The 25,869-nt window shown below is 45.9% G+C and overlaps 1 protein-coding gene across 5 annotated transcripts in view; it reads right to left on the bottom strand.

Moving 5' to 3' along the window:
* The window catches only part of grip2b (glutamate receptor interacting protein 2b), a 357,455-nt gene extending 338,019 nt beyond the window's left edge, over positions 1-19,436 (bottom strand). For all 5 annotated transcript variants that reach the window (XM_080184152.1, XM_080184180.1, XM_080184188.1 and 2 more), the window contains exon 1: positions 19,272-19,436. In XM_080184152.1, the coding sequence (XP_080040278.1) occupies positions 19,272-19,392 (121 nt within the window). In that variant the 5' untranslated portion in view covers positions 19,393-19,436. The remainder of the gene's footprint in view (positions 1-19,271) is intronic.
* Between the last annotated feature and the right edge of the window lie 6,433 nt (positions 19,437-25,869).

The following is a 25,869-nucleotide window of genomic DNA, read 5'->3' as shown; positions in this document are numbered from 1 at the left end:
GTTCACCCACACTGATACCACACACACACTGTTCACCCACACTGATACCACACACACACTGTTCACCCACACTGATACCACACACACACTGTTCACCCACACTGATACCACACACACACTGTTCACCCACACTGATACCACACACACACTGTTCACCCGCACTGATACCACACACACACTGTTCACCCGCACTGATACCACACACACACTGTTCACCCGCACTGATACCACACACACACTGTTCACCCACACTGATACCACACACACACTGTTCACCCACACTGATACCACACACACACTGTTCACCCACACTGATACCACACACACACTGTTCACCCGCACTGATACCACACACACACTGTTCACCCGCACTGATACCACACACACACTGTTCACCCGCACTGATACCACACACACACTGTTCACCCGCACTGATACCACACACACACTGTTCACCCACACTGATACCACACACACACTGTTCACCCACACTGATACCACACACACACTGTTCACCCACACTGATACCACACACACACTGTTCACCCACACTGATACCACACACACACTGTTCACCCACACTGATACCACACACACACTGTTCACCCACACTGATACCACACACACACTGTTCACCCACACTGATACCACACACACACTGTTCACCCGCACTGATACCACACACACTGTTCACCCGCACTGATACCACACACACACTGTTCACCCACACTGATACCACACACACACTGTTCACCCACACTGATACCACACACACACTGTTCACCCACACTGATACCACACACACACTGTTCACCCACACTGATACCACACACACACTGTTCACCCACACTGATACCACACACACACTGTTCACCCACACTGATACCACACACACACTGTTCACCCACACTGATACCACACACACACTGTTCACCCGCACTGATACCACACACACACTGTTCACCCACACTGATACCACACACACACTGTTCACCCACACTGATACCACACACACACTGTTCACCCACACTGATACCACACACACACTGTTCACCCACACTGATACCACACACACACTGTTCACCCACACTGATACCACACACACACTGTTCACCCACACTGATACCACACACACACTGTTCACCCGCACTGATACCACACACACACTGTTCACCCGCACTGATACCACACACACACTGTTCACCCGCACTGATACCACACACACACTGTTCACCCACACTGATACCACACACACACTGTTCACCCACACTGATACCACACACACACTGTTCACCCACACTGATACCACACACACACTGTTCACCCACACTGATACCACACACACACTGTTCACCCGCACTGATACCACACACACACTGTTCACCCGCACTGATACCACACACACACTGTTCACCCGCACTGATACCACACACACACTGTTCACCCACACTGATACCACACACACACTGTTCACCCACACTGATACCACACACACACTGTTCACCCACACTGATACCACACACACACTGTTCACCCACACTGATACCACACACACACTGTTCACCCACACTGATACCACACACACACTGTTCACCCACACTGATACCACACACACACTGTTCACCCACACTGATACCACACACACACTGTTCACCCGCACTGATACCACACACACTGTTCACCCGCACTGATACCACACACACACTGTTCACCCACACTGATACCACACACACACTGTTCACCCACACTGATACCACACACACACTGTTCACCCACACTGATACCACACACACACTGTTCACCCACACTGATACCACACACACACTGTTCACCCGCACTGATACCACACACACTGTTCACCCGCACTGATACCACACACACACTGTTCACCCACACTGATACCACACACACACTGTTCACCCACACTGATACCACACACACACTGTTCACCCGCACTGATACCACACACACTGTTCACCCACACTGATACCACACACACACTGTTCACCCGCACTGATACCACACACACACTGTTCACCCACACTGATACCACACACACACTGTTCACCCACACTGATACCACACACACACTGTTCACCCACACTGATACCACACACACACTGTTCACCCACACTGATACCACACACACACTGTTCACCCACACTGATACCACACACACACTGTTCACCCACACTGATACCACACACACACTGTTCACCCACACTGATACCACACACACACTGTTCACCCACACTGATACCACACACACACTGTTCACCCACACTGATACCACACACACACTGTTCACCCGCACTGATACCACACACACTGTTCACCCACACTGATACCACACACACACTGTTCACCCACACTGATACCACACACACACTGTTCACCCGCACTGATACCACACACACACTGTTCACCCACACTGATACCACACACACTGTTCACCCACACTGATACCACACACACACTGTTCACCCGCACTGATACCACACACACACTGTTCACCCACACTGATACCACACACACACTGTTCACCCGCACTGATACCACACACACACTGTTCACCCGCACTGATACCACACACACACTGTTCACCCACACTGATACCACACACACACTGTTCACCCACACTGATACCACACACACACTGTTCACCCACACTGATACCACACACACACTGTTCACCCACACTGATACCACACACACACTGTTCACCCGCACTGATACCACACACACACTGTTCACCCACACTGATACCACACACACACTGTTCACCCGCACTGATACCACACACACACTGTTCACCCACACTGATACCACACACACACTGTTCACCCGCACTGATACCACACACACACTGTTCACCCGCACTGATACCACACACACACTGTTCACCCACACTGATACCACACACACACTGTTCACCCGCACTGATACCACACACACACTGTTCACCCGCACTGATACCACACACACACTGTTCACCCGCACTGATACCACACACACACTGTTCACCCACACTGATACCACACACACACTGTTCACCGACACTGATACCACACACACACTGTTCATCCACACTGATACCACACACACACTGTTCACCCGCACTGATACCACACACACACTGTTCACCCACACTGATACCACACACACACTGTTCATCCACACTGATACCACACACACACTGTTCATCCACACTGATACCACACACACACTGTTCACCCGCACTGATACCACACACACACTGTTCACCCGCACTGATACCACACACACACTGTTCACCCACACTGATACCACACACACACTGTTCACCCGCACTGATACCACACACACACTGTTCACCCACACTGATACCACACACACACTGTTCATCCACACTGATACCACACACACACTGTTCACCCACACTGATACCACACACACACTGTTCACCCACACTGATACCACACACACACTGTTCACCCACACTGATACCACACACACACTGTTCACCCACACTGATACCACACACACACTGTTCACCCGCACTGATACCACACACACACTGTTCACCTGCACTGATACCACACACACACTGTTCACCCACACTGATACCACACACACACTGTTCACCCGCACTGATACCACACACACACTGTTCACCTGCACTGATACCACACACACACTGTTCACCCACACTGATACCACACACACACTGTTCACCCGCACTGATACCACACACACGCTGTTCACCCCCACTGATACCACACACACACTGTTCACCCGCACTGATACCACACACACACTGTTCACCTGCACTGATACCACACACACACTGTTCACCCACACTGATACCACACACACACTGTTCACCCGCACTGATACCACACACACACTGTTCACCCGCACTGATACCACACACACACTGTTCACCCGCACTGATACCACACACACACTGTTCACCCGCACTGATACCACACACACACTGTTCACCCGCACTGATACCACACACACACTGTTCACCCGCACTGATACCACACACACACTGTTCACCCACACTGATACCACACACACGCTGTTCACCCACACTGATACCACACACACACTGTTCACCCGCACTGATACCACACACACACTGTTCACCCGCACTGATACCACACACACACTGTTCACCCGCACTGATACCACACACACACTGTTCACCCGCACTGATACCACACACACACTGTTCACCCGCACTGATACCACACACACACTGTTCACCCGCACTGATACCACACACACACTGTTCACCCACACTGATACCACACACACACTGTTCACCCACACTGATACCACACACACACTGTTCACCCACACTGATACCACACATACACTGTTCACCCACACTGATACCACACACACACTGTTCACCCACACTGATACCACACACACACTGTTCACCCACACTGATACCACACACACACTGTTCACCCACACTGATACCACACACACACTATTTGCCTGCCCCGATATGACACATGTATTGGGCGCTTGCTCTCAAGGCACACCGGCATTAGGGTCACCACGCCTCCCCCCCTCCCCACTGTGAACACAGGTGGAATCCACCACACCTCCAAACGTTGGGGCGCCCCACTGCCACACAAACATCGGAGCATCCCTCCCCAACCACGCAGGCATAGGTGTGATTTCCTCCCCCTGCTCCCCCCACAGACGGATTGGGGCACTGTCTCCTTACCAAACATAAAGGGAACCCCTCAATGGTGCTCCCCAGAGACACTGCCCCATCTCTGCCAATTTGGCACCGCCTGGGCATGTTGGTCTGACCCTGGGGGCTATATCTGTGCCCCCAGAAAGATCCCCATGACTGCTTCAAGTTTTTAAAAACTTGTTATAAACCTCAGCGATGTCAGGGAACATATTCAAGGAAGTAACGGCTAATATTACGCCGTTGTTTAAGAAGGGTGCCAGGCAAAAGGCGGGGAATTATAGGCCGGTTAGTTTAACGTCTGTTGTAGGAAAGATGTTAAAATCCGTGATCAAGGAGAAAATAGCGAGGCATCTTGAGGAGAATTGTTTGATAGAGCAGACGCAGCACGGTTTCATTAAAGGGAAGTCGTGTCTGACAAATTTATTGGAGTTCTATGAGGATGTGTCTAGGGCGGTGGATAGAGGAGAGCCGGTGGATGTGGTCTTTCTGGATTTTCAGAAGGCGTTTGACAAGGTGCCTCACAAGAGGTTATCGCAGAAGGTCGAGGGACATGGAGTTGGGGGTAGGGTGTTAGTGTGGATAGAGGATTGGCTGTCAAATAGGAGGCAGAGAGTGGGGGTCAATGGGTGCTATTCGGATTGGCAGTTGGTGACTAGTGGAGTGCCCCAGGGGTCGGTGCTGGGGCCTCAGCTATTTACCATTTATATAGATGATCTGGAGGAGGGAACCGAGTGTATGGTGTCGAAATTTGCTGATGACACCAAGATTGGTGGAACGGCAAATTGTGCGGAGGGTGTGGAGAGTCTGCAGAAGGATCTAGATAGGCTGGGCAAATGGGCCAGGAACTGGCAAATGGAATTTAATGTTGGCAAATGTGAGGTTGTCCACTTTGGTAGGAATAATGGTAGGAAGGACTATTACTTACGTGGCGAAAAACTGCAGCAGGCGACGGTTCAGAGGGACCTCGGGGTCCTTGTGCATGAGTCGCAAAAACCCAGCCTGCAGGTGCAGCAGGTGGTCAGGAAGGCGAATGGGATGCTGGCCTTCATAGCGAGGGGGATTGAATATAAAAGTAGGGAGGTCTTGCTGCAGCTGTATAGGGCACTGGTGAGGCCGCAGCTGAAGTACTGTGTGCAGTTTTGGTCGCCGCACTTACTCAAGGATATTTTGGCCTTGGAGGGAGTGCAGAGGAGGTTTACTAGGCTGATTCCGGAGTTGAGGGGGTTGAACTATGAGGAGAGGCTGAATAAACTAGGTTTGTACTTGTTAGAGTTTAGAAGAATGAGGGGAGATCTCATTGAGACGTATAAGATGTTGAATGGGATGGATAGGATAGAGGTGGAGAGGCTCTTCCCGCTCAGAAAGGACAGTAGGACTAGGGGGCACAGCCTCAAGATAAAGTGGGGGCGGTTTAGAACGGAGTTGAGGAAGAACTTCTTCACTCAAAGGGTGGTGAATCTCTGGAATTCTCTGCCCGTTGAAGTGGTGGAGGCTGCCTCGCTCAAGATTTTTAAGACGCGGGTTGATGGGTTTTTGATAGGCAAGGGGATTAAGGGTTATGGGGAGAGGGTGGGAATGTGGAACTGAGCCACGACAGATCAGCCATGATCTTATTGAATGGCGGGGCAGGCTCGAGGGTCTAGATGGCCTACTCCTGCTCCTACTTCTTATGTTCTTAAGTCTGATAATTGTAATTCATGAAAATTTATTTGAATGAGGCTTGTTACCCTCATTACATCATGGGCGAGGGGCGTGGAAAATCGGGAAATGAATTCTCACCGGTGAGAATCTCGCTTCCCGACTCTTGTGAGATTTTGGGTGTGCGTTGCTGTTTAGGCTGATGGCAAACTTAGGCTCAGAATTGTCTCAACTCAATGACTTTATCCATACCAATGAAAGATTTTTTGATTTGATTTATTATTGCCACATGTATTAGTATACAGTGAAAAGTATTGTTTCATGTGTGCTATACAAACAAAACATACCATTCATGGGGAAGGAAAGGAGAGAGTGCAGAATGTAGTGTTATAGTCATAGCTAGGGTGTAAAAAAACGTCATGAAATGAAAGGTTTTTGTTTGTCTTTTTATCTTCACAGACGAAGCCTTGTCCACTGAGTATCTGCAGCACTTTCTCCACTCATTTCAGATCTCAAGCATCAATAATATTTGGCTTCCATGTTGGTGTCATATTGTCAGGTGCCCTTGCACCTCAGTTAGTACTTGAGAAACAATATTATTGTAAAATTGTGAGACTCTGAGAACAGTGCTGTCTGCCAATATTCACCAATGCTGCAAGCAGTCAGTGATTAACTGCATGTCTCGGGAGAGGCCCGAGTACTCACATAGTGAGCACACATAAACACAAAACACAAAATGCTGAGATAGCCAGCAGCTCCGGCAACATCAGTCAAGAAAGGCATAGAGTTAATGGACAGAATGGAGCTGTAAAATTCTACCCAACTCTTCAAGTTAGGAACCTCGTGTTGATCTGAAGTGTTTGACTCTGATTTGATTTTGATTTATTATTGTCACATGTATTGATATACAGTGAAAGGTATTGTTTCTTACATGCTATAGAACCATAACATACTATTCATAGAGTACATAGGGGAGAAGGAAGGAGAGAGTGCGAAATATAGTGTTACAGTCATAGTAAGGGTGTAGAGAAAGATTAACTCAATATAAAGTCAGCCCATTCAAAAGTCTGTTGGCAGCAGGGAAGTAGCTGTTCTTGAGTTGGATAGTATGTGACCTCAGACTTCTGTATCTTTTTCCTGAAGAAAGAATGGGGGAAGGAGGATGCAGTAATCTGAAGCAGGTGCTGACACAGTTTAAGAGAGTCTAAGAAGATACATTGATCAATTTGAGTCCTCTAAGGTTCTCTAATGCTGCACTGGATGCAATGGTGGTGGAGGTTTTTTTTAGTTTAACAAGGTTTATTTATTAGTGTCACGAGTATGCTTACATTAACACTGCAATGAAGTTACTGTGAAAATCGTCTGCTCGCCACATTCCGGCACCTGTTTGGGTACACTGAGGGAGAATTTAGCATGGCCGATGCATCTAACCAGCACATTTTTCAGACTGTGGGAGGAAACTGGAGCACCCGGAGGAAACCCACACAGTCACAGGGAGAATGTACAGACTCCACACAGACAGTGACCCAAGCCAGGAATCGAACCCAGGTCCCTGGTGCTATGAGCAGCATTACTAATGACTGTGCCATCGGTAATAAAGGAGGAGGAAGGTCCTCTAAAGCTAGAGGACCTTTGGTGGCCCTCCCAGACATGCCATGTAAAGGCATTGGAAATAGATATCTGTGGTAGTCAATGCCAGGAATCAAACCCCTTGGACCTGGGCCGAAATCTTCCATCATTGTTCGTGGCTGGGATTTTTCGGTGACGCTGGAAGTGAATGGAGTTTTGGCTGATTCACCAAATGTTCCGTTCTCTCTCACAACAGGCTCCAGCATGGATGGGACTGGAGGGTCCCACCCCTGAATGCAGTGCTGCAAATAGCTCGATGACCTGAAATGAACGATTAAGATCAATGAATTCATTCTCAAAGGTCACAAACCACCAAACACTGTTCGATGCACCACACCCCTATCACTCACTAACCAGCTTGCACACACAATGCCAATTATTTAACTATTGCCCAAATGTATCATATCACGTATCATACTTCCTCTCTCTTGCAGGGCATATTGATTAACACCCAGAGTTATAACAGTGGGGAGACAATGTAACACATTGAACTAAACGCAAATTTAAAAATGTGCCCAAACCCATGCCCATTTTGCCAATGTCAGGTTACAGTCAGGTACTTTGCCAATCTCACTGAAATAAGCCCAAAGCTAAAATATGCATAAACAGGTATAAATTGACATGGACAACTGAGATCTGAGGAAACACTGAACGCACATCAGCATACTTCTTTTTGAGGCTTAAAATGTACATTTCAAATCATTAAACCATCAGCCATTAGGCACAGCATGTTTAAAATGTTCAATCAGGGAAGGTTTATGACTTTTAATGTGATTGATACTTATGTCACAGAAATCCATTAGAAGTAAAACAATGTGGCATTTTCTAGTAATAAAATGTAGTTAAACATCAAAAGAATGATGTTCATTCCTGCTGTGCCTGAAAAATGACTATAATTTTGAGATGCTCCCGGACTAAACAGCAGGACAATGCTCGAGAGTGGACAGGGCAGGCAGAGGGTTGCCAGTTTTGTTGGCCAAGGTCGGTTCAAATGGAAGATTTGATGGACATATGTAAAGAATCAAGGAAACTTGGGTGTATTGTCATCAAGTGGGTCATTCACCACCCCCCCCCATCCTAAATTTCTCCTCACTTCCGCTCTAAAAGGTTTACCCCTTATCCTCAAACTATGACCCCTAGTTCTGGACTCCCCCGCCATTGGGAACCTTCTTTCTGAATCTACCCTGTCTAGCCCTGTTAGAATTTTATAAGTTTCTATGAGATCTCCTCTCACTTTTCTAAACTCCAATGAATATAATCCTAACCAACATAATCTCTCCTCATATGACAGACCTGCCATCCCAGGAATCAGCCTGATAAACCATTGCCGTACTCCCTCTATAGCAAGGATACCCTCCCTCAGATAAAGACACCAAAACTGCACACAATACTCCAAGTGTGGCCTCACCAACACCCTATACAATTGCAGCAAAACATCCCTATCCTTATACTCAAATCCTCTCGATATGAAGGGCAACACACCATTTGCCTTCTTTACCACATACTGTACCAGCGCACTTACTTTCAATGACTGATGCACAAGGGCTCCAAGGTCTAGTTGAGTATCCGCCCCTCTCAATTTAGACCCATGCAAAATTATTATTTGAATAATCTGTCTTCCTATTATTGCTACCAAAGTGCTACCTCACATTTATCCAGCCTGTCCAAATCATGCTGAAACATCTCTGCATCCATTCAGCCCATCCAAGTCATGCTGAAGCATCTCTGAATCCTCTTTGCAGCTTACCCTCCCACTCAACTTTGTATCGTCTGTAAATTTGGAGATAATACATTCAGTTCCCTTTTCCAAATCATTAATATATAATGTGAACTGTTGGGTCTTAGCACGGATCCCTACAGAACCCCACTAGTCACTGACTGCCTATCAGAAAAAGACCCACTTATGCCAACTCTATGCTTCCTATCTGCTAACCAGCTTTCTATCCATCTCAAGACATTACCTGCAAGCCCATGTGCTTTAACTTTACATAGTAGTCTGTTATGTGAGACCTTGTCAAAAGCCTTCCGAAAGTCTAAATAAACCATGTTCACTGGTTCTCCTCAGTCAACTCTACTAGTTACATCCTCAAAAAATGCCAATAGATTTGTCAAACATGACTTCCCTTTTGTAAATCCACGCTGACTTTATACCACTGCCTTCCAAATACCGAGTTATGAAATCCTTGATAATGGACTCTAGCAACTTCCCCAGTTCTGACGTTAGGCTCACTAGTCTATAGTTCCCTGCTCTCGCTTTACCTCCCTTTTTGAATAATGGGCTTACATTAGCTACCCTGCAATCTGTAGGATCTATTCCAGAGTCCACAAAATTTTGGGAAAACAACCACCAGTGGATCTATTATTTCCAGTGCCACTTCCTTAAGTACTCTGGGATGAAGGTTATCAGGATCTAGAGATTTATCCACCTTTAATCCAATCACTTTCCCCAAAACTATTTCTCTACTAATGTTGATTTCCTTCAGCTCCTCACTAAAACATGTTTCTGTCAGCACTTCTGGAATATTATTTGTGTTATCCATTGCGAAGACTGAAACAAAGTATGAATTTAATTCCTCAGCCATTTCTTTATTCCCCATTATGAATTCTCCCTTTTCTGACTGTGGGGAGCCCACATTCATTTTTGTCAATCTTTTTCTCTTTACATACCTATTAAAACTTTCAGTCAGTTTTTATTTCTCTACTTACTTTCATACTCCATCTTACCCTTCTTAATCAATCCCTGAATTTTAAACCCAATCCTCAGGCCTATTGCTCTTTCTTGCCAAATTGTCTGCTTCTTCCCTGAATCTGATACTATCTCTAATTTCTCTTGTAAGCCATGGTTTGGCCACAATTCCCTTACCACTCTTGCACCAAAAAGGAATAAACAACTTCTGGAGTTCACCTATTTGTTTTTTAAATGCCTGCCATTGCCTGTCCATTATCTCTCCTTTTCAACAATGTTTCCCAGTCCATCATGGCCAATTCATGCCTTATACCATCATAGTTACCTTTATTGATATTCTGGACCCTGGTCTCAGAATCAACTGCATCACTATTCTACTTGATAAAGAATTCTATCATATTATGACCACTCATCACCAAAGGTTCTCTCACAACTAGAATGCCAACTAATCCTTTCTCATCGTACAATGCCCAATCCAAGATGGCCTGTTCCCTTGTTGGTTCCTCAATGTACTGCTCCAGAAAACCAACCCGTTTGTGCTCCAGAAATTCCTCCCCTATTGTGCTGTGACTAATTTGACTGTCCCAATCTATATGCAGATTAAAGTCGCCCATAATCACAGATGTTCCTTTAACACTTGCATCTCCGATTTCCTGTCCAGTGCTCTTTCCAACATTACCACTACACTACTTGGTAGTCTGTACACCACTCCCACCAATGTTTTTTGCCCCTTGTTGTTTCTTAACTTGAACTATACAGATTCCACATCATCTTTGCTAATATCTTTCCTCAATATTGTATCAATATCATCTTTAATCAACAGTGCAACTCCACCACCTTTTCCTTTCCGTCTGTCCTTCCTAAACACTGAAAAGCCCTCAATGTTTAGTTCCCATCCTTTGCCACCTTGGAGCCACATCTCCATAATGACAACTATTTCATATCCCTTTACATCTATCTGGGCAAATAATTCACCCATTTTGTTTTGAATACTCCGATCATTCAGGAACAAAACCTTAAGGTAGGCACTTTTAACCTCTGTTTTCCCTTTCCTAATATGTTTTACTCGGACTTTATCTGATTCTGGTCCTTGATTTCTCTGTCTCTCACTTACCTTATTCTCCTTTCTGTCTTTTGTTCTTGTTTTTAATTCCCCCTGCTCTGAATCTTTGCAAAGGTTCTCATCCCCCTGCCATATTGGTTTAAATCCTCTCCAACCATTCTATCAAGTACTGCACCAGCCCCACCGCCGCCAAAAGACATCAGTCCTGATCCTGCCCAGGTGAACAAAGAACAATACAGTACAGCACAGGAAACAGGCCCTTCAGCCCTCCACGCCTGCGCTGCTCATTGGTCCAACTAGACCATTCGGTTGTATCCCTCCATTCCCAGTCTGTTCATGTGAACCAGTCCAGTTTGTACAGGCCTCACCTCCCCCAGAACTGGCCCCAGAACTAGGAATCTGAAACCCTCCCCCACACTACCTTTTCAGCCACCTATTCATCCTATGATTCCTGCTTTTCTACTCTGACTAGCACGTGGCACAGGTGGTAATCCTGAGATCACTACCTTTGCGGTTCTACTTTTTTAGCTTGCTTCCTAGCTCCCTATGTTCTCCTTTTAGGACGTCATTCCTTTTTTTTTTACCTATGTCATTTGTACCAACGTGTACGATGACCACTGACTTCACCGTCCCCCTTCAAAATATCCTGCACCCGCTCAGAGACATCCTTGACCTAGCACCAGGGAGGCAACGTACCATCGTGGAGTCGCATTTGCGGCCACAGAAACACCTGTCTGTTCCCCTCCCAATTGAATCCCCTCTAATTATTGCAATCCCGCACATTTTACTCCTCCCCTCTGCAGCAGTACTCTGCTTTTGCTGTTTTCCCCTGAAAGCCATTCCCCTCACCAGTATCCAGAACGGTACATCTATTTTGCAGGGGAATTGTCACAGGCGATTTCTGCACTGCCTGCCTAGCTCTCTTCCATAGCCATCATCTTTAGAATGGCACAATTGGCTTGAGAGTGGATGTCAAATACTTCTGAGCACAAGTGTGGAAGAAATCCTCAGTCGCTGTTTCTGCATGTGTATCTGCATCAGCATTCTGTTGACTCTCGTCCAATATCCCTGGTCTATTCTTCACATCTTGTTATAACCTTCCCTTTCAACCACTTTGCCCAATTTGCATTTAAATGATGAGTCCCTGCCGAGTCATCACTTATAGGGACACTTTTCATGTTCTAATAATCTTCCTGTGTGAAAAGGAATTTGTCTACCTCTCCTATCCCTTGTTTGTGGTGAAGCTCTCTGCTTGGTAAAGGCAGGGATTAATTAAATCCCTGGCAGTTCAGCACACACTTATTTATCAAAAGATCAAAGGAGGGAAAGCGTGACAAAATGAAGCACTTTTTGCCTCCTCTTAGCTTAGTAGCGACCTTTTATTAATTCGACTGCAAGGGGCTTAAACATTCCTTGTCTCCAATGGTGGGTAGAGGTCACAGGGGGTCTCACTATGCTGGACTTTCAGAATATCGCTGGCTGTACATATATTCAGGTGTCAAACTGAGCAAAGAGTCATCTCCTCTTGTTCCAAGGGGACAGAATTGCCATACCCTGGAATATTCTCAACACCAGAATCTCTTCCACCCAGCAATCTGGATAACAGGATGAATGATGTGGATATGCCGGCGTTGGACTGGGGTAAACACAGTAAAAAGTCTGACAACACCAGGTTTCAGTCCAACCGATTTATTTGATAGTAAATTCACAAGCTTTCGGGTTAGCCCCTTCATCAGGTGAATGGAGAGTTCTGGCCTCAGACAGAGCATATAAAGCATAGACAGTTTACAGATTACTGATTAGGATGCGAATCTTTATACCTAACCTGCGGTTCAAGTCTTAAAGCAGCTAACCACACACGTTGTTAGCCACTTTAAGACTTTTTACTAGCAGGATGAAGCCAGTGCAGGGGTCCTTTGAGCTGTGATAATCCAGGATTCCTGGTAATTAGTGTGGGGGTCCATTCATTCGAACCTGCTTCCCTTAGCCTTATAGTAGGTGCTGCATTAAGCAACAACTCACAAGAAGACAATAAGCAATTCCAACTGATCTGTTGCGCTATGTGCTCAGACATTGCTGCATTGGTGATTTCGCTGGTGAATGTTTCCAGTTGGACACCCCAAATCCTACAGTGGCAAAATCTAACCAAACTTCGCTTGCAAGTTCATAGAATCCCTACAGTACAGGAAGAGGCCATTTGGCCCATCGAGTCTGCGCTGACCATAATTCCACCCAGGAACTACCCCCATAAATTTTACCCTCTAACTTACACATCTCAGGACATTAAGGGGCAATTTTAGCATGGCCAATCAACCTAACCCGCACATCTTTGGACTGTGGGAGGAAACCGGAGTACCCGAGGAAACTCACGCAGACATGAGGAGAATGTGCAAACTCCACACAGACAGTGACCCAAGCTGGAAATTGAACCCAGGTCCCTGGAGCTGTGAAGCAGCAGTGCTAACCACTGTGCTACTGTGCCGCCCAATTGATTAGATTAGATTACGCACAGAAGGCATAGCAAGGAATCGGAAAGATACACATAATGGATGATGAATGTCTCTGGGCATATGTTAGGGGAATACTGAAATTGTGTTTGAAGAATTTGTTCAAATTTGTTTCATGCACTATTCCTCCAAGTCTACACACTGCCACCATAATAATCACAATGATCGGTGCACTGATGCTAAGTCAAACAGTTTACACACTGCTCACATACACTGCATCAACTGGGACTTTAAAAATCCTCTGAAACTTAGTTAATTCTGCCATGATTGCTAAAACTGGGCATTTTGCCTCACAAGCAAGCTTCTTTGATGTCAGTCAAATGCCTCCCGAGCATTGAAATGATGCTAGATGCTTGCAAATGATGTTGTTTCAGCTTTGTGTGATTTCAGTTCATGTCGGTTAGTTGCCAGGCATGTCAATGGATCACTAAATGATGACTGAAATATTGCTTCAGAACGCAGAATATTTCAAATGAATGCTGCTGAACTTAGAACGATGCCAGTCTTTTCTGGGAGTTATGGAGACCAGCGTTGCCCATCACACCTGTGTTGAAGTCAGAGGTCTATGCCTCACTGGGGTACAGGAAGAAGTCTCACAACACCGGGTTAAAGTCCAACAGGTTTATCTGGAATCATGAGCTTTCGGAGTGCTGCCCCTTCACCTGAGGAAGGAGCAGCACTCAGAAAGCTCGTGATTCCAAATAAACTATTTGGACTTTAATCTAGTGTTGTGGGACTTCTTACAGTGCCCACCCAGTCCAACACCTCATTGGGGTGGCAGTCTGTGCCACGTGTAGTGACCATGTTGGTGTGAACATAATTCCCACAAGACGAAAAGATAAGCAACCAACAAAGATTTTTTAAAAGAAACAGGAAATCTCACAGAAATACAGAGACTGATAATTATTCACAGCTGTATCTTGAATCTCATCATTAACCTTTCGCAAGAAAGCAAGAGTAATACATTTTCCATCAATGGTTCACAGTTCTATTACTTTGTTTCACTCACCTCACCTGACATCTGTGTGGAACAGAAGAGTTGATGAATCAATGGAGAAGGAAAAGGTGAAAACTTTATTCAGCTACTTAACTTTGAACAGAAAAGCTTTGCTTTAAAAGTAGGAGCCATCACAAGGACACACAAGCCTGGAGCCTGCTCCCATATTCAATCATATTATGGCTGAACTCTCACATCAGCTTTAGCTTCCTACATTATCCCCATGGTTCCTTTAGTTCAAAAATTGACAGATTTCTGTCCTGAGTTCACTCAGCAGTCCGCCCCTCCCCCCAGCCCACCTCCGGAATAGACAATTCCATGGATTCTCAACTCTGTGAGTGAAGAAACTGCCCCCTCATCTCAGTTCTGAATAGAATCCCAAAGTCATAGAGGTTTACAGCATGGAAACGGGCCCTTCGGCCCAACTTGTTCATGCCACCCTTTTTTTTAAAACCCGTAAGCTAATCCCAATTGTCAGCATTTGGCCCATATCCCTCTATACCCATTGTACCCATGTAACTATCTAAATGCTTTTTAAAAGACAAAATTGTACCCACCTCTACTACTACCTCTGGCAGCTTGTTCCAGACACTCAGCACCCTCTGTGTGAAAAAAATTGCCCCTCTGGACACTTTCGTATCTCTCCCCTCTCACCTTAAACCTATGCCTTCTAGCTTTAGACTCTCCTACCTTTGGGAAAAGAATAGTTGACTCCTTATCTGGAGACGATGGCCAGAATTCTTCAACCTCACTGGTGGCTGGGATTCTCCATTCTCGCTGGCAGCAGTGCCACATCGGAGAATTCCCACCCATGGTCAGGACTTTCCAATCCTGCCGACAGAAAATGCTTGAGCCAGCCAAAGATCCATTGATTTTGGCAGCACAGGTAAATCCTGCTGGTGGGCAGGACCGGAAGATCCCACCATATGATTCCTATTTCTCAACCCTCCAGGTGATACAGCCTCTCAGCATCTATTGTGTAATATATTTCAATGATCTCACTTTTTATCCTTCTAAACTGCAGAGGGCAAAGGCTCATTCTACTTAATCCCTCTTATTCCAGGGATCAATCTACTGAACCTTCAATGCATTCCCTCAAAGTGTTTGAAACATATACTTGTCTTGTATACTTGGTAAATATATACTTGGTAAGGACATTTGATTGGAAATCTTGTTTTTTTTTAATCACTTATTAATGTGATCTTTTTCTTCAAGTGACTAAGCACTTTCAGGTTCACCCTGGATTTCTTCCCTATGGCATTGAGTAGGAAACATAATCCCAAAGGGGACACTGGTTCTCTTCTGCTAAAATTCTCTTTAATTGCTGATTTCCCTTCACTCATGGTTACCGGCTCTGGTTGGGCATATTCCTGGAGATTTAATCACTTCCTGCCGATACCACACCGAAGGTTTCTCACACATAGTAGAGTGTACAAAAGGAGATCACCTTTTAACTCCTGGCACCTCAGCAGATCCCATGCCATTTTGGCCAGTCTTGCTGCCTCTCACCCCCAACCCTGAAAGAATCGGGAATATCCCGACCTTCATGTCTAAAATAAGTTGTGAAGTTTGATGCTCTGTCACCTTCTGAACACCAAAGTATTCTCTGAGAGCACAGAATGAATCTAGCTGTTGAAACCAATTTCTAACAACGTCAGTTATCCTGAGCACTCCATAAGAATCTTATCTGAAAGTTAGTAACAATAAAGAAACTGCTGAGATTCTGAGGATAATCTCTAATGTGCAAGTCCAAAGAACAACAAAAATATTCCGAGACATTGGAACAATTTTTACCTGGCTTGTATTACTGTCTCTGCTCTGAATTGAAGAATTCTTTCTGCAATTCCCTACAATCTGGAGATAATCAGTTTCACAGGACAAAGTTCTTTCTGAGATCTAAGTCTATTAATTTTGTCTCCTGGTTTTGGCATCCTAGCATTGCTATGTGTTGCTCTGGACTCACCTTTTTAAAGCTATTTAATATCTTGTACATTTCCTTATGATATCATTCCAGTTGCCATCACGAAAGGCTTGCATCCCCAATTTTTCTTTCAATTGATCTCCAAGTTTAATTCCCATCAACACAATTTCCAAAACAGTAGGACAAAATCATTTGGAAAAGAGAAATGATAAAAAAAAGAAAGAACTTTCACACTCATCATAAGGTGTCAGCCACCTCAATGGGTGGGCAGCATGTGTGTCCCTGAGTCAGAAGGTTTAGAGTTTCGAGTCTCATTCTAGAGAGCAGCGCACGTAATCTTGGCTAACACTGTGACACTTAAGACTGTGCTTCTTAAACTCTTTCATAAGAACATAAGAACTAGGAGCAGGAGTAGGCCATCTGGCCCCTCGGGCCTGCTCCGCCATTCTATAAGATCATGGCTGATCTTTTCATGGACTCAACTCCACTTACCCGCCCACTCACCATAACCCTTAATTCCTTTACTGTTCAAAAATATATCTATCCTTGCCTTAAAAACATTCAATAAGGTAGCCTCAATTGCTTCACTGGGCTGGGAATTCCACAGATTCACAATCCTTTGGGTGAAGAAGTTCCTCCTCAACTCAGTCCCTAAATCTGCTTCTCCTTATTCTGAGGCCATGCCCCCTAGTTCTAGTTTCACCTGCCAGTGGAAACAACCTCTCTGCTTCTATCTCATCTATTCCCTTCATAATCTTATATGTTTCTGTAAGATCTTCCGTCATTCTTTTGAATTCCAATGAGTAGAGTCCCAGTTTACTCCGTCTCCCCTCATAAGACGACCCTCTCAACTCCGGAATCAACCTAGTGAATCTCCTCTGCATCCTCTCCAGTGCCAGTATATCCTCTCTCAGGTCACACTGTGATCCCCATGTAAATGTTTAGGATTTGGTGCAATCAGGAGTATGTGCTGGTGTCAGGGGAGAGCTGACGATTCAGATGTGGCCTCTGAGTGTATGGGTAATGGAACCTCACTGTCAATCCCAGGATTGTCCAGCTGCCAGATTCTCCACTCCTCACAGCCCGTGAACCCAAATGATCGACCCATGGTTTGTGAACGCCTAGGATAAGATAACAAACTGAGGCCCTGCTGCCTTCTGGGGTGGACTAAATAATTCCATGACTATACTTCAAAAAAATAAACAGGACAATTCTCCCTGATGCCCTGGCCAATGTTTCTCTCTCAATCGGGCAGCTGGATAGTCCTGGGATTGGTGGTGAGGCTCCATTACCCACACACTCTTGAGGCCAAATCTGAATCATCAGTTCTCCCCTAATACCAGCATCCACTCCAGATCGCACCAAATACCGAGAACTGACACAGGGTTAAACTGCACCCCCAACCCATCACTGCCCCCTTGGGTGTGCAACTGCCTGGGAGAGGCAAAGAAAACAAAGGAAAATATCCTATGGGAAACATCCCGTGGGAAAGAAGATAGAAGGAATTCTGAGAGGATTTTTTCTGAAATTTCTCTTTCCTCAGAAGACTTTCTCTCAGAATGTCTCCCTAGAGATCGCATGGGCCAACTATGTCCAGCAAAGTCACTTATCTTCTTTCTGATGCTGCCTCAGCCCCAGTCAGGAACCAGTCCAACTCCCGCCTGAGTGTGGCCACCAACCACCAGACCAGCTGGCTATCGATTTTCAAGGCTCTCATTCTCTTCTCCAACAAAGAGGAACCGCCCAACCTCCTGCCCGATCCTCCTCTGACACAGTAGAAACAGGTGTCCTCAGGCACTCCTCAGTCTGTTAAACTGGAATAATCTATCAGCAGGCAGACAGGCAATCTGGCCCATTCAAATTTTCATAGAACTTGGTCAGATTACCTCCGGGTCTCTGCTGCTGTAATGTCAGCACATGGTGCACACCTTCAGAAGAGGAAGGGCTGAAAGTGGAAGTGAAAGGGAACAGAAATTTCACAGGACATTTGCTGAAGGAAAAGGATGAATATTGCAGCTGAATGATGCTGCACGCACAGGCAGTTTAAACCTGAATTTTGTCAGACCCAAGTATCGCTCGCGGGGATAGCGAATGCGCCGTGAGCGCTCATGCCCAACATTCCTCTTACCATTGGTGTCATGAGCAGGGCTGGAAGTTCCTTCCTTACAGCCTCCTTGCCCCCCGACCTCTTCTCTTTTCTTCCGTGTTGAGCGCCTCATCAGCTTGAAGAACAAGTGGACCCGGTGCATTCTGCAATGCCGATTCTGCCTCACCCCACGCCTGACTTTCCGTTCTCACAGGGTAAGTCTCTGGGCGTCCCCCGACTTGAAGAGGCAGTCTACGCAGGGCAGACGGAAGCAGGTCTATCGGAGTTAAAGGACTGTCTGCCTTGCCTCGTGCTCCAGGGCGTGCTTGAGTCCTAGGGCAGTCCAATATTCAGCCCAGGTATCCAGGACCCCGTAACATCAGACGAGTCAGACACAGCTCCTGTTAACTATCAGGAGCAGATTTGTCTGTTCTCTCTCTCTCTCTCTCGGAGCTACATCTCTTCACATTTCATTCCCCCTCCCCTTCCCCTGCACTGATTAATTGAGTTTGAAATCCAGTGGATTTCATAACCAGGCTGACGCTGTTATTATGTAGGACAGCTGCTCACATTAAAGCAAACTTGCTGCTTATCATTGGTCGGAAGACACCGAATGGGCAGCCTATTATCTGAATTATAAATAATACTTGGGTCCCCCCATTCATCAGAGAGGTCTCCCCCCATCACCATCATCCCCTCTCCCCGCCCACTCCCGCCCCCATACACACACACACTCTTCTGCTTTCTTAAGACCCCCTCTCCCTCCTGCTCCACCCCCCCCTTCCATGTTTAATTTCACACTGGAGATCGGTGTACATTTGGTCCAAATTGAATTGACAGAAAGCTTGTGTTATTTACTGAAAGTGAGAGTGTTGATGAAACTGATGACAGACCCCTTGAGTTACAGACAGCAATTGTGATCACGACTTGGGCATAAGCATGGAGGATGTGCGCTCGGTGACAGTAACAGGCCCCAGGCACGTTTCAACATTGTTAGCCACTGGTCAAAACATCAGTGATGTTGGTACCAAGGGCAGCTTGTCTGAAGTCATCATCAGTGAGTCTCAGAGGAGAAATAAAAGGCTGCATTTAGATGGCGCCCTTCATAACACTGAGAAATATCCCACAGCACTAGGCATACAACTCAGATCAATGCAGCAGTGACCATTGTTATGTAAGCCAATGCTTCAGCCGTTTTGAGCACCGTGAGATCTCAAAACCAGCCATGATGAACTGACCTGTGTTCTGTGTTCTTGGTGGCGTTCCTTGAGGGAAGAATGTTGGCCAGGGCAGCAGAGAGTTTTCCTGCTCATTGTCAAAAAGTGTGAGTGAGATCTGAGCAAGCAGAGAAGGCCTCGATTAATTGTCATGCTCTCGATAGTGCAGCATTTCCTCCGTGCCACGCAGGTGTTATATTTTAGTTTACATGTTAGTGTGGATTAAGGACTGAGTGAGACTTTGAGACATTCGATAAATCTCAGAGTCCAGGGTTTCTTATTGAATTTCCTCTTTAAAAAAACCAAAGGCTTGAATTTACAGAGCATCTTCCACAACTCTGGAATGTTTCACAGCTTTTCAGAGCCATGAAGGAGTTTGTCGCTTTTGGAATTTAGGAAATGCGGTTGTCATGTTGTGCATAGGAAAATCCCACAACTAGCAATGAGATAACACAAGTAGTCCACCTGTCTGAGGTGTTGGCTGAGGGAAAAATGTTGTGAGTGCCCCTCCTCCTCTCCTTTGAACAGTGCCAGGGATCTTTCCCATGCATGGTTTAAAATTTGCCCAAAACGATGGCACCTCAGGCAGTTGCAGGATTCCCTCAGCATGGTTTGGGAGCATTAGTCTGGACTACTTACTCATGGCTCTGCGTCTGATGTTTGCTATTATCTGCATAATTTGCTGTCTTTTGTTTGTTCCGGGTCTTGAAGATGACGGGACAGTGATTGATTGACGCATTGCATTACATACCTAGAACAAGATGCACCATATTTCATTCTTACCTGCAGTCTTCCTGCAGCTTCCTCTATATATCTTCAAAATGAATGAACATTTGAGAACAATTTACCTCCCAGTCTTACCAGGAGCTAATCCTGTGAGTAGGTGCACTCTCATTATCCTGTCACTTGTGGGACTAACAGTCATAACTCTCTGCCACTGGTGAGAATCATGTCCTGTTCATATTAAGGAAAGGCCAGCACAATGGCACCATCGCTAAATTAATAACCCAGGGAAGTGCACAGCAAGGAAGGTGCTGCTGTCTGTCTGATGAGATGTTAAACCAATAAAGGCCTTTTCCGCCCTCTTCAGTAGACGTAAAAGATCCCACTGCACTATGTCAAAGAGCAGCAGATTCTTCCAGTGTCCTGGCTAAGGTTTATCCCTCACCTAAAGCCAAAATTGATTATCTGACCTCTGACCTGGGTCTCCTGGGCAGCACCAATGATTGTTGGATTGCTGCAGCACTCAACGATTCCTCAACTTGAGGTTGCTGTACATTTCTGCTGCGTTGTTCTGAGCCCAGCTTCCATAGAAATGCACAGCATAGTGTCCGTCGGGAACTCGGTCAGAACGGAGTAGAGTTGATGAAAGGCAGGACTCAAGCCATTTTTATAGCACCAGCTGCCAATTGGTTATCTTAAAGGTCTAATTCATAGAATCACAGAATCCTACAGTGCAAAAGGAGTCTGCACCGACCATAATCCCACCCAAGGCGCCATGCCCACAACCCCATGCATTTACCCTAGCTAGTCCTCCTGACACTAAGAGAGAGTTTATCACGCCCAATCCACCTAATCTGCACATCTTTGGATTGTTGGACGAAACTGGATCACCTGGAGGAAACCCGCACAGACACAAAGAGAGTGTGCAGACTTCACACAGGCAGTGACACAAGGCAGGAGCTGAACCTGGGTCCTTGGTGCTGTAAGGCAGCAGAGCTAACCACTGTGCCACAGTTTGAATGTTAGTGAATGGATAAATGAGTGAAGGGTAAGTGGGTAGTATGGGTTGATGGGTGAGTGGTTAGTTGAACTGAGTAGATAGTTGGATCAAGTCAGGAGGGTGGTGGGTATCAAGGGGGAGTTATAGAAATCATAGAAATGGTACAGTGCAGAAAGAGGCCATTCGGCCCATTGAGTCTGCACCGACTACAATCCCACCCAGGCCCTACCCCCATACCCCTACATATTTACCCACTAATCCCTCTAACCTAAGCATCTCAGAACACTAAGGGGCAATTTTAGCATGGCCAATCAACCTAACCTGCACATCTTTGGACTGTGAGAGGAAACCGCAGCACCCGGAGGAAACCCACGTAGACACGAGGAGAATGTACAAACTCCACACAGAGACCAACCCAAGCCAGGAATTGAACCCAGGTCCCTGGAGCTGTGGAGCAGCAGTACTAACCACTGTGCTATCTTGCCGCCCCTAGAATTGGTGATCAGGTGGGGTAGTCAAGTCATGGGGGTAATTGAGTGGGAGGGGGTGGGTTGGTTGGGAGGAGTAGTCAGGTTATGGGTTAGTCGGGATGATAGTTAGATCAGGTCAGGGGGTTGTTTGGGTGGTCAAGGGTGTAGTCAGGTTGGATGGGGAGAGATTAGTTGGGAGAGGGTCAGGGGTGGAATAAGGCGGGTAGTCAGGACTTTGGGGATGTAGTCAGATCGGACAGTGAGAAGTTAGGCAAGGGTGGGATCAGATGTAGTCATATTGAGGGCATCGGAGGATAGGGAGTGTAGCCAGGTTGGGTGGGAAAGGCTAGTTGGGAGAGGGTCGGGGTGGTCAGATTTGGAGGGAAATGGGGGCTTGGGTAGTGGGATGGTTAGTGAGGTTGGGTAGGGAGAGGTTAGTTGGGAGAGGGTCAGAGGTAGTCAGACTGAGGATAGTCAGGAGATTTTGGGGGGGGTGGTTGGACAGTCAGGTTGAGTGGGAGATTTTGGTCAGCGGGGTGGTCAGGGGTAGTCAAGTTGGGGAGGTAGTGGGCTGGGGTTCATAGTGGCAGTCCGGGAAATTGGGGCCAAGTTCTGCAGTTACCCAAATGTTAAACTAAGTTTCAATTTGGCCTACATTTCTTGGGTAACCAAACCAGGGAACCATCCAAAGTCTCTGACTCAAAGATATTCGCAGAAGGTCCCAGGAACTAGTGGAATTACCCATCAGGAGTTAAACTTCCCAGGCAATCCCCACAGGGACCGATAGGGTCCAGTCATACATCCAGTCTCCAACCAGAAACTGGAAGATTTCCTCCATTATCTTCTTGCTGTGTTTGGGAGCTTGCATTTCCTACAGTATAAATAATTACATATTTAAAGGATTTAATTGGTTGTGAGTAGTTTGGGGTGCGCTAAGGTCACGAAAAGTATTATATAAATGTAAAACATTGCCCCCCCCGCTCCCTGTGATGTAAACTATTGCAATAAAAAAAGAATTATTGGAAGTTTAATTCTATTCCCACCTTGTTTATAAATTGAGTGCTCAAAGTGAGATTGCCTAATAAGTAATACAGTACATTGTAATTAATCTACTGTCTACCTAGTGACAGTAGTGCATGACTGTAGACCAATATAGACCTAATTTGATCCTTAGATTTATCCTTTCACCCTTTCCCAATGTTGATAAGCATTCTGTTTTAGGTCTCCTTGTGAGAAAGGAGGAGATTGGTCTTGAATATTGCTTCTGATTGATGTCCAGTAATCTCTGTTACTAATGCAATTAGACATTGGGTGAGAACCGAATAGAGCTTAGCTCCATAGGGCCCACCTTGGCTTGACTGAGAGACCACAGAACAGAATAGGGATCACCATGAGACTTTGCAACAGGGTTACATGGGTTTTTTAAAAATTCATTTTTGTGAGACAAGGAATTCATGTATTACATAAGAACATAAGAAATAAGGAGCAGGAGTAGGCCATCCAGCCCTTCAAGCCTGCCCCGCCATTCAATAAGATCATGGCTGATCTGTCGTGGCTCAGTTCCACTTTCCCGCCCTCTCCCCATAACCCTTAATCCCCTCTCCTATCAAAAACCCATCAACCCGCGTCTTAAAAATATTTAGCGAGGCAGCCTCCACCACTTCAACGGGCAGAGAATTCCAGAGATTCACCACCCTTTGAGTGAAGAAGTTCCTCCTCAACTCCGTTCTAAACCGCCCCCCTTTTATCTTGAGGCTGTGCCCCCTAGTCCTACTGTCTTTTTTGAGCGGGAAGAGTCTTTTCACCTCTATCCTATCCATCCCATTCATCATCTTATACGTCTCAATGAGATCTCCTCTCATTCTTCTAAACTCTAACGAGTACAAGCCCAGTTTATTCAGCCTCTCCTCATAGCTCAACCCCCTCAACTCCGGTATCAGCCTAGTAAACCTCCTCTGCACTCCCTCCAAGGCCAAAATATCTTTGCGCAGGTGCGGCGCCCAAAAATGCACACAGTACTCCAGTTGCGGCCTCACCAATGCCCTATACAGCTGCAGCAAGACTTCCCTACTTTTATATTCAATCCCCCTCGCTATGAAGGCCAGCATGGTTGTGAGTATTCATGAATGACTGCAATCCATGTGCTTTTCTCTGCAGTGGTTTGATCTAAGTAGCTTGCTAGACCAGCTCAAAGGGCAGCTAAGCATCAAACGCATTGCTGTGGGCCTGGAGTTACATGTGAGCTACACCAGATAAGGATGGCAGCTTTACTCCCTGAAAGGCATTAGTGAACCAGATGTTTTTTTAATGACAATTCAGTAGTTTGCTGATCATTATTAATGAGACTAGTATTTTGTTCCAGAATTTGGTCCTATTATTAATGAGTCTAGTGTCTTATTCCAGATTTGGTTAATTTAATTTACGGATTTAAACTGAGACACCGATATCCCTCTGAGCCTCTAGATTACCAGCTCAGTAACAATATAAGTATGCAACCGTCCCCATAGCAGAAAAGAAAGACTTAATTTTATTCACAATCCTAGGATGTCCCAAAGCACTTTTCAGCTATTGAAGTACTTGTAGAAGTGTAGTCGCTGGGGTCATTTAGGTGAGAGTAGATGTCCTGGATAATTATGATGACCTTGGCTGGTCAGAATGATAAAGGGCATCTTGTTAAGGTTGAGGTCAGTATGTACAGTGTGACACACCATCCATGTGGAAGGTGCTTGGGCCAGTTACCTGACTGTAACATTGGAAGTTGCTCAGCTTTGACTTCACAATCCAACCTCTACTGACACAGCTCAATGACTTAATGACTAATTAGCAACTTAATGACTAATTGCGCACTCAGTAGGTACTAAACAGTAGAGAACCTGAGGTCAGATATGTCACAGATGCAGAGGACTCAAGGGAGAGATAGGCCATCCTCAATGTCTCCTTCTCCAAGGGTGAGTGAATGCGTACATAACAGTGGAAGCAGAGACAGTGCCCATTCTGTGATCCACAGGTTTCAGAAATATTCATGGTCCTAGTCAATGAGATTGTGATGACTTTCACCAAATCACAAGATTGTTAAGGTGCAGAGTGAGGGCCTTCGGCCCACTGTGACTGCACTGGTCCTCTGAAGAAGAAGTTTATTTAGTGTCATTCTCTCCTACACATTCCTCCTTTAACAGTCCAATTCTTTTCTGAATGCTTCAATTGAACCTGTCTCCACCACACTCTCAGGC

This window comes from Carcharhinus amblyrhynchos, chromosome 3, assembly GCF_965287045.1.
Source record: "Carcharhinus amblyrhynchos chromosome 3, sCarAmb.v2.hapA, whole genome shotgun sequence".
In the NCBI taxonomy this organism is placed as follows: domain Eukaryota; kingdom Metazoa; phylum Chordata; class Chondrichthyes; order Carcharhiniformes; family Carcharhinidae; genus Carcharhinus; species Carcharhinus amblyrhynchos.
The sequence above is the reverse complement of the archived record's forward strand: the minus strand, read 5'-3'. Positions and strand labels throughout refer to the sequence as shown.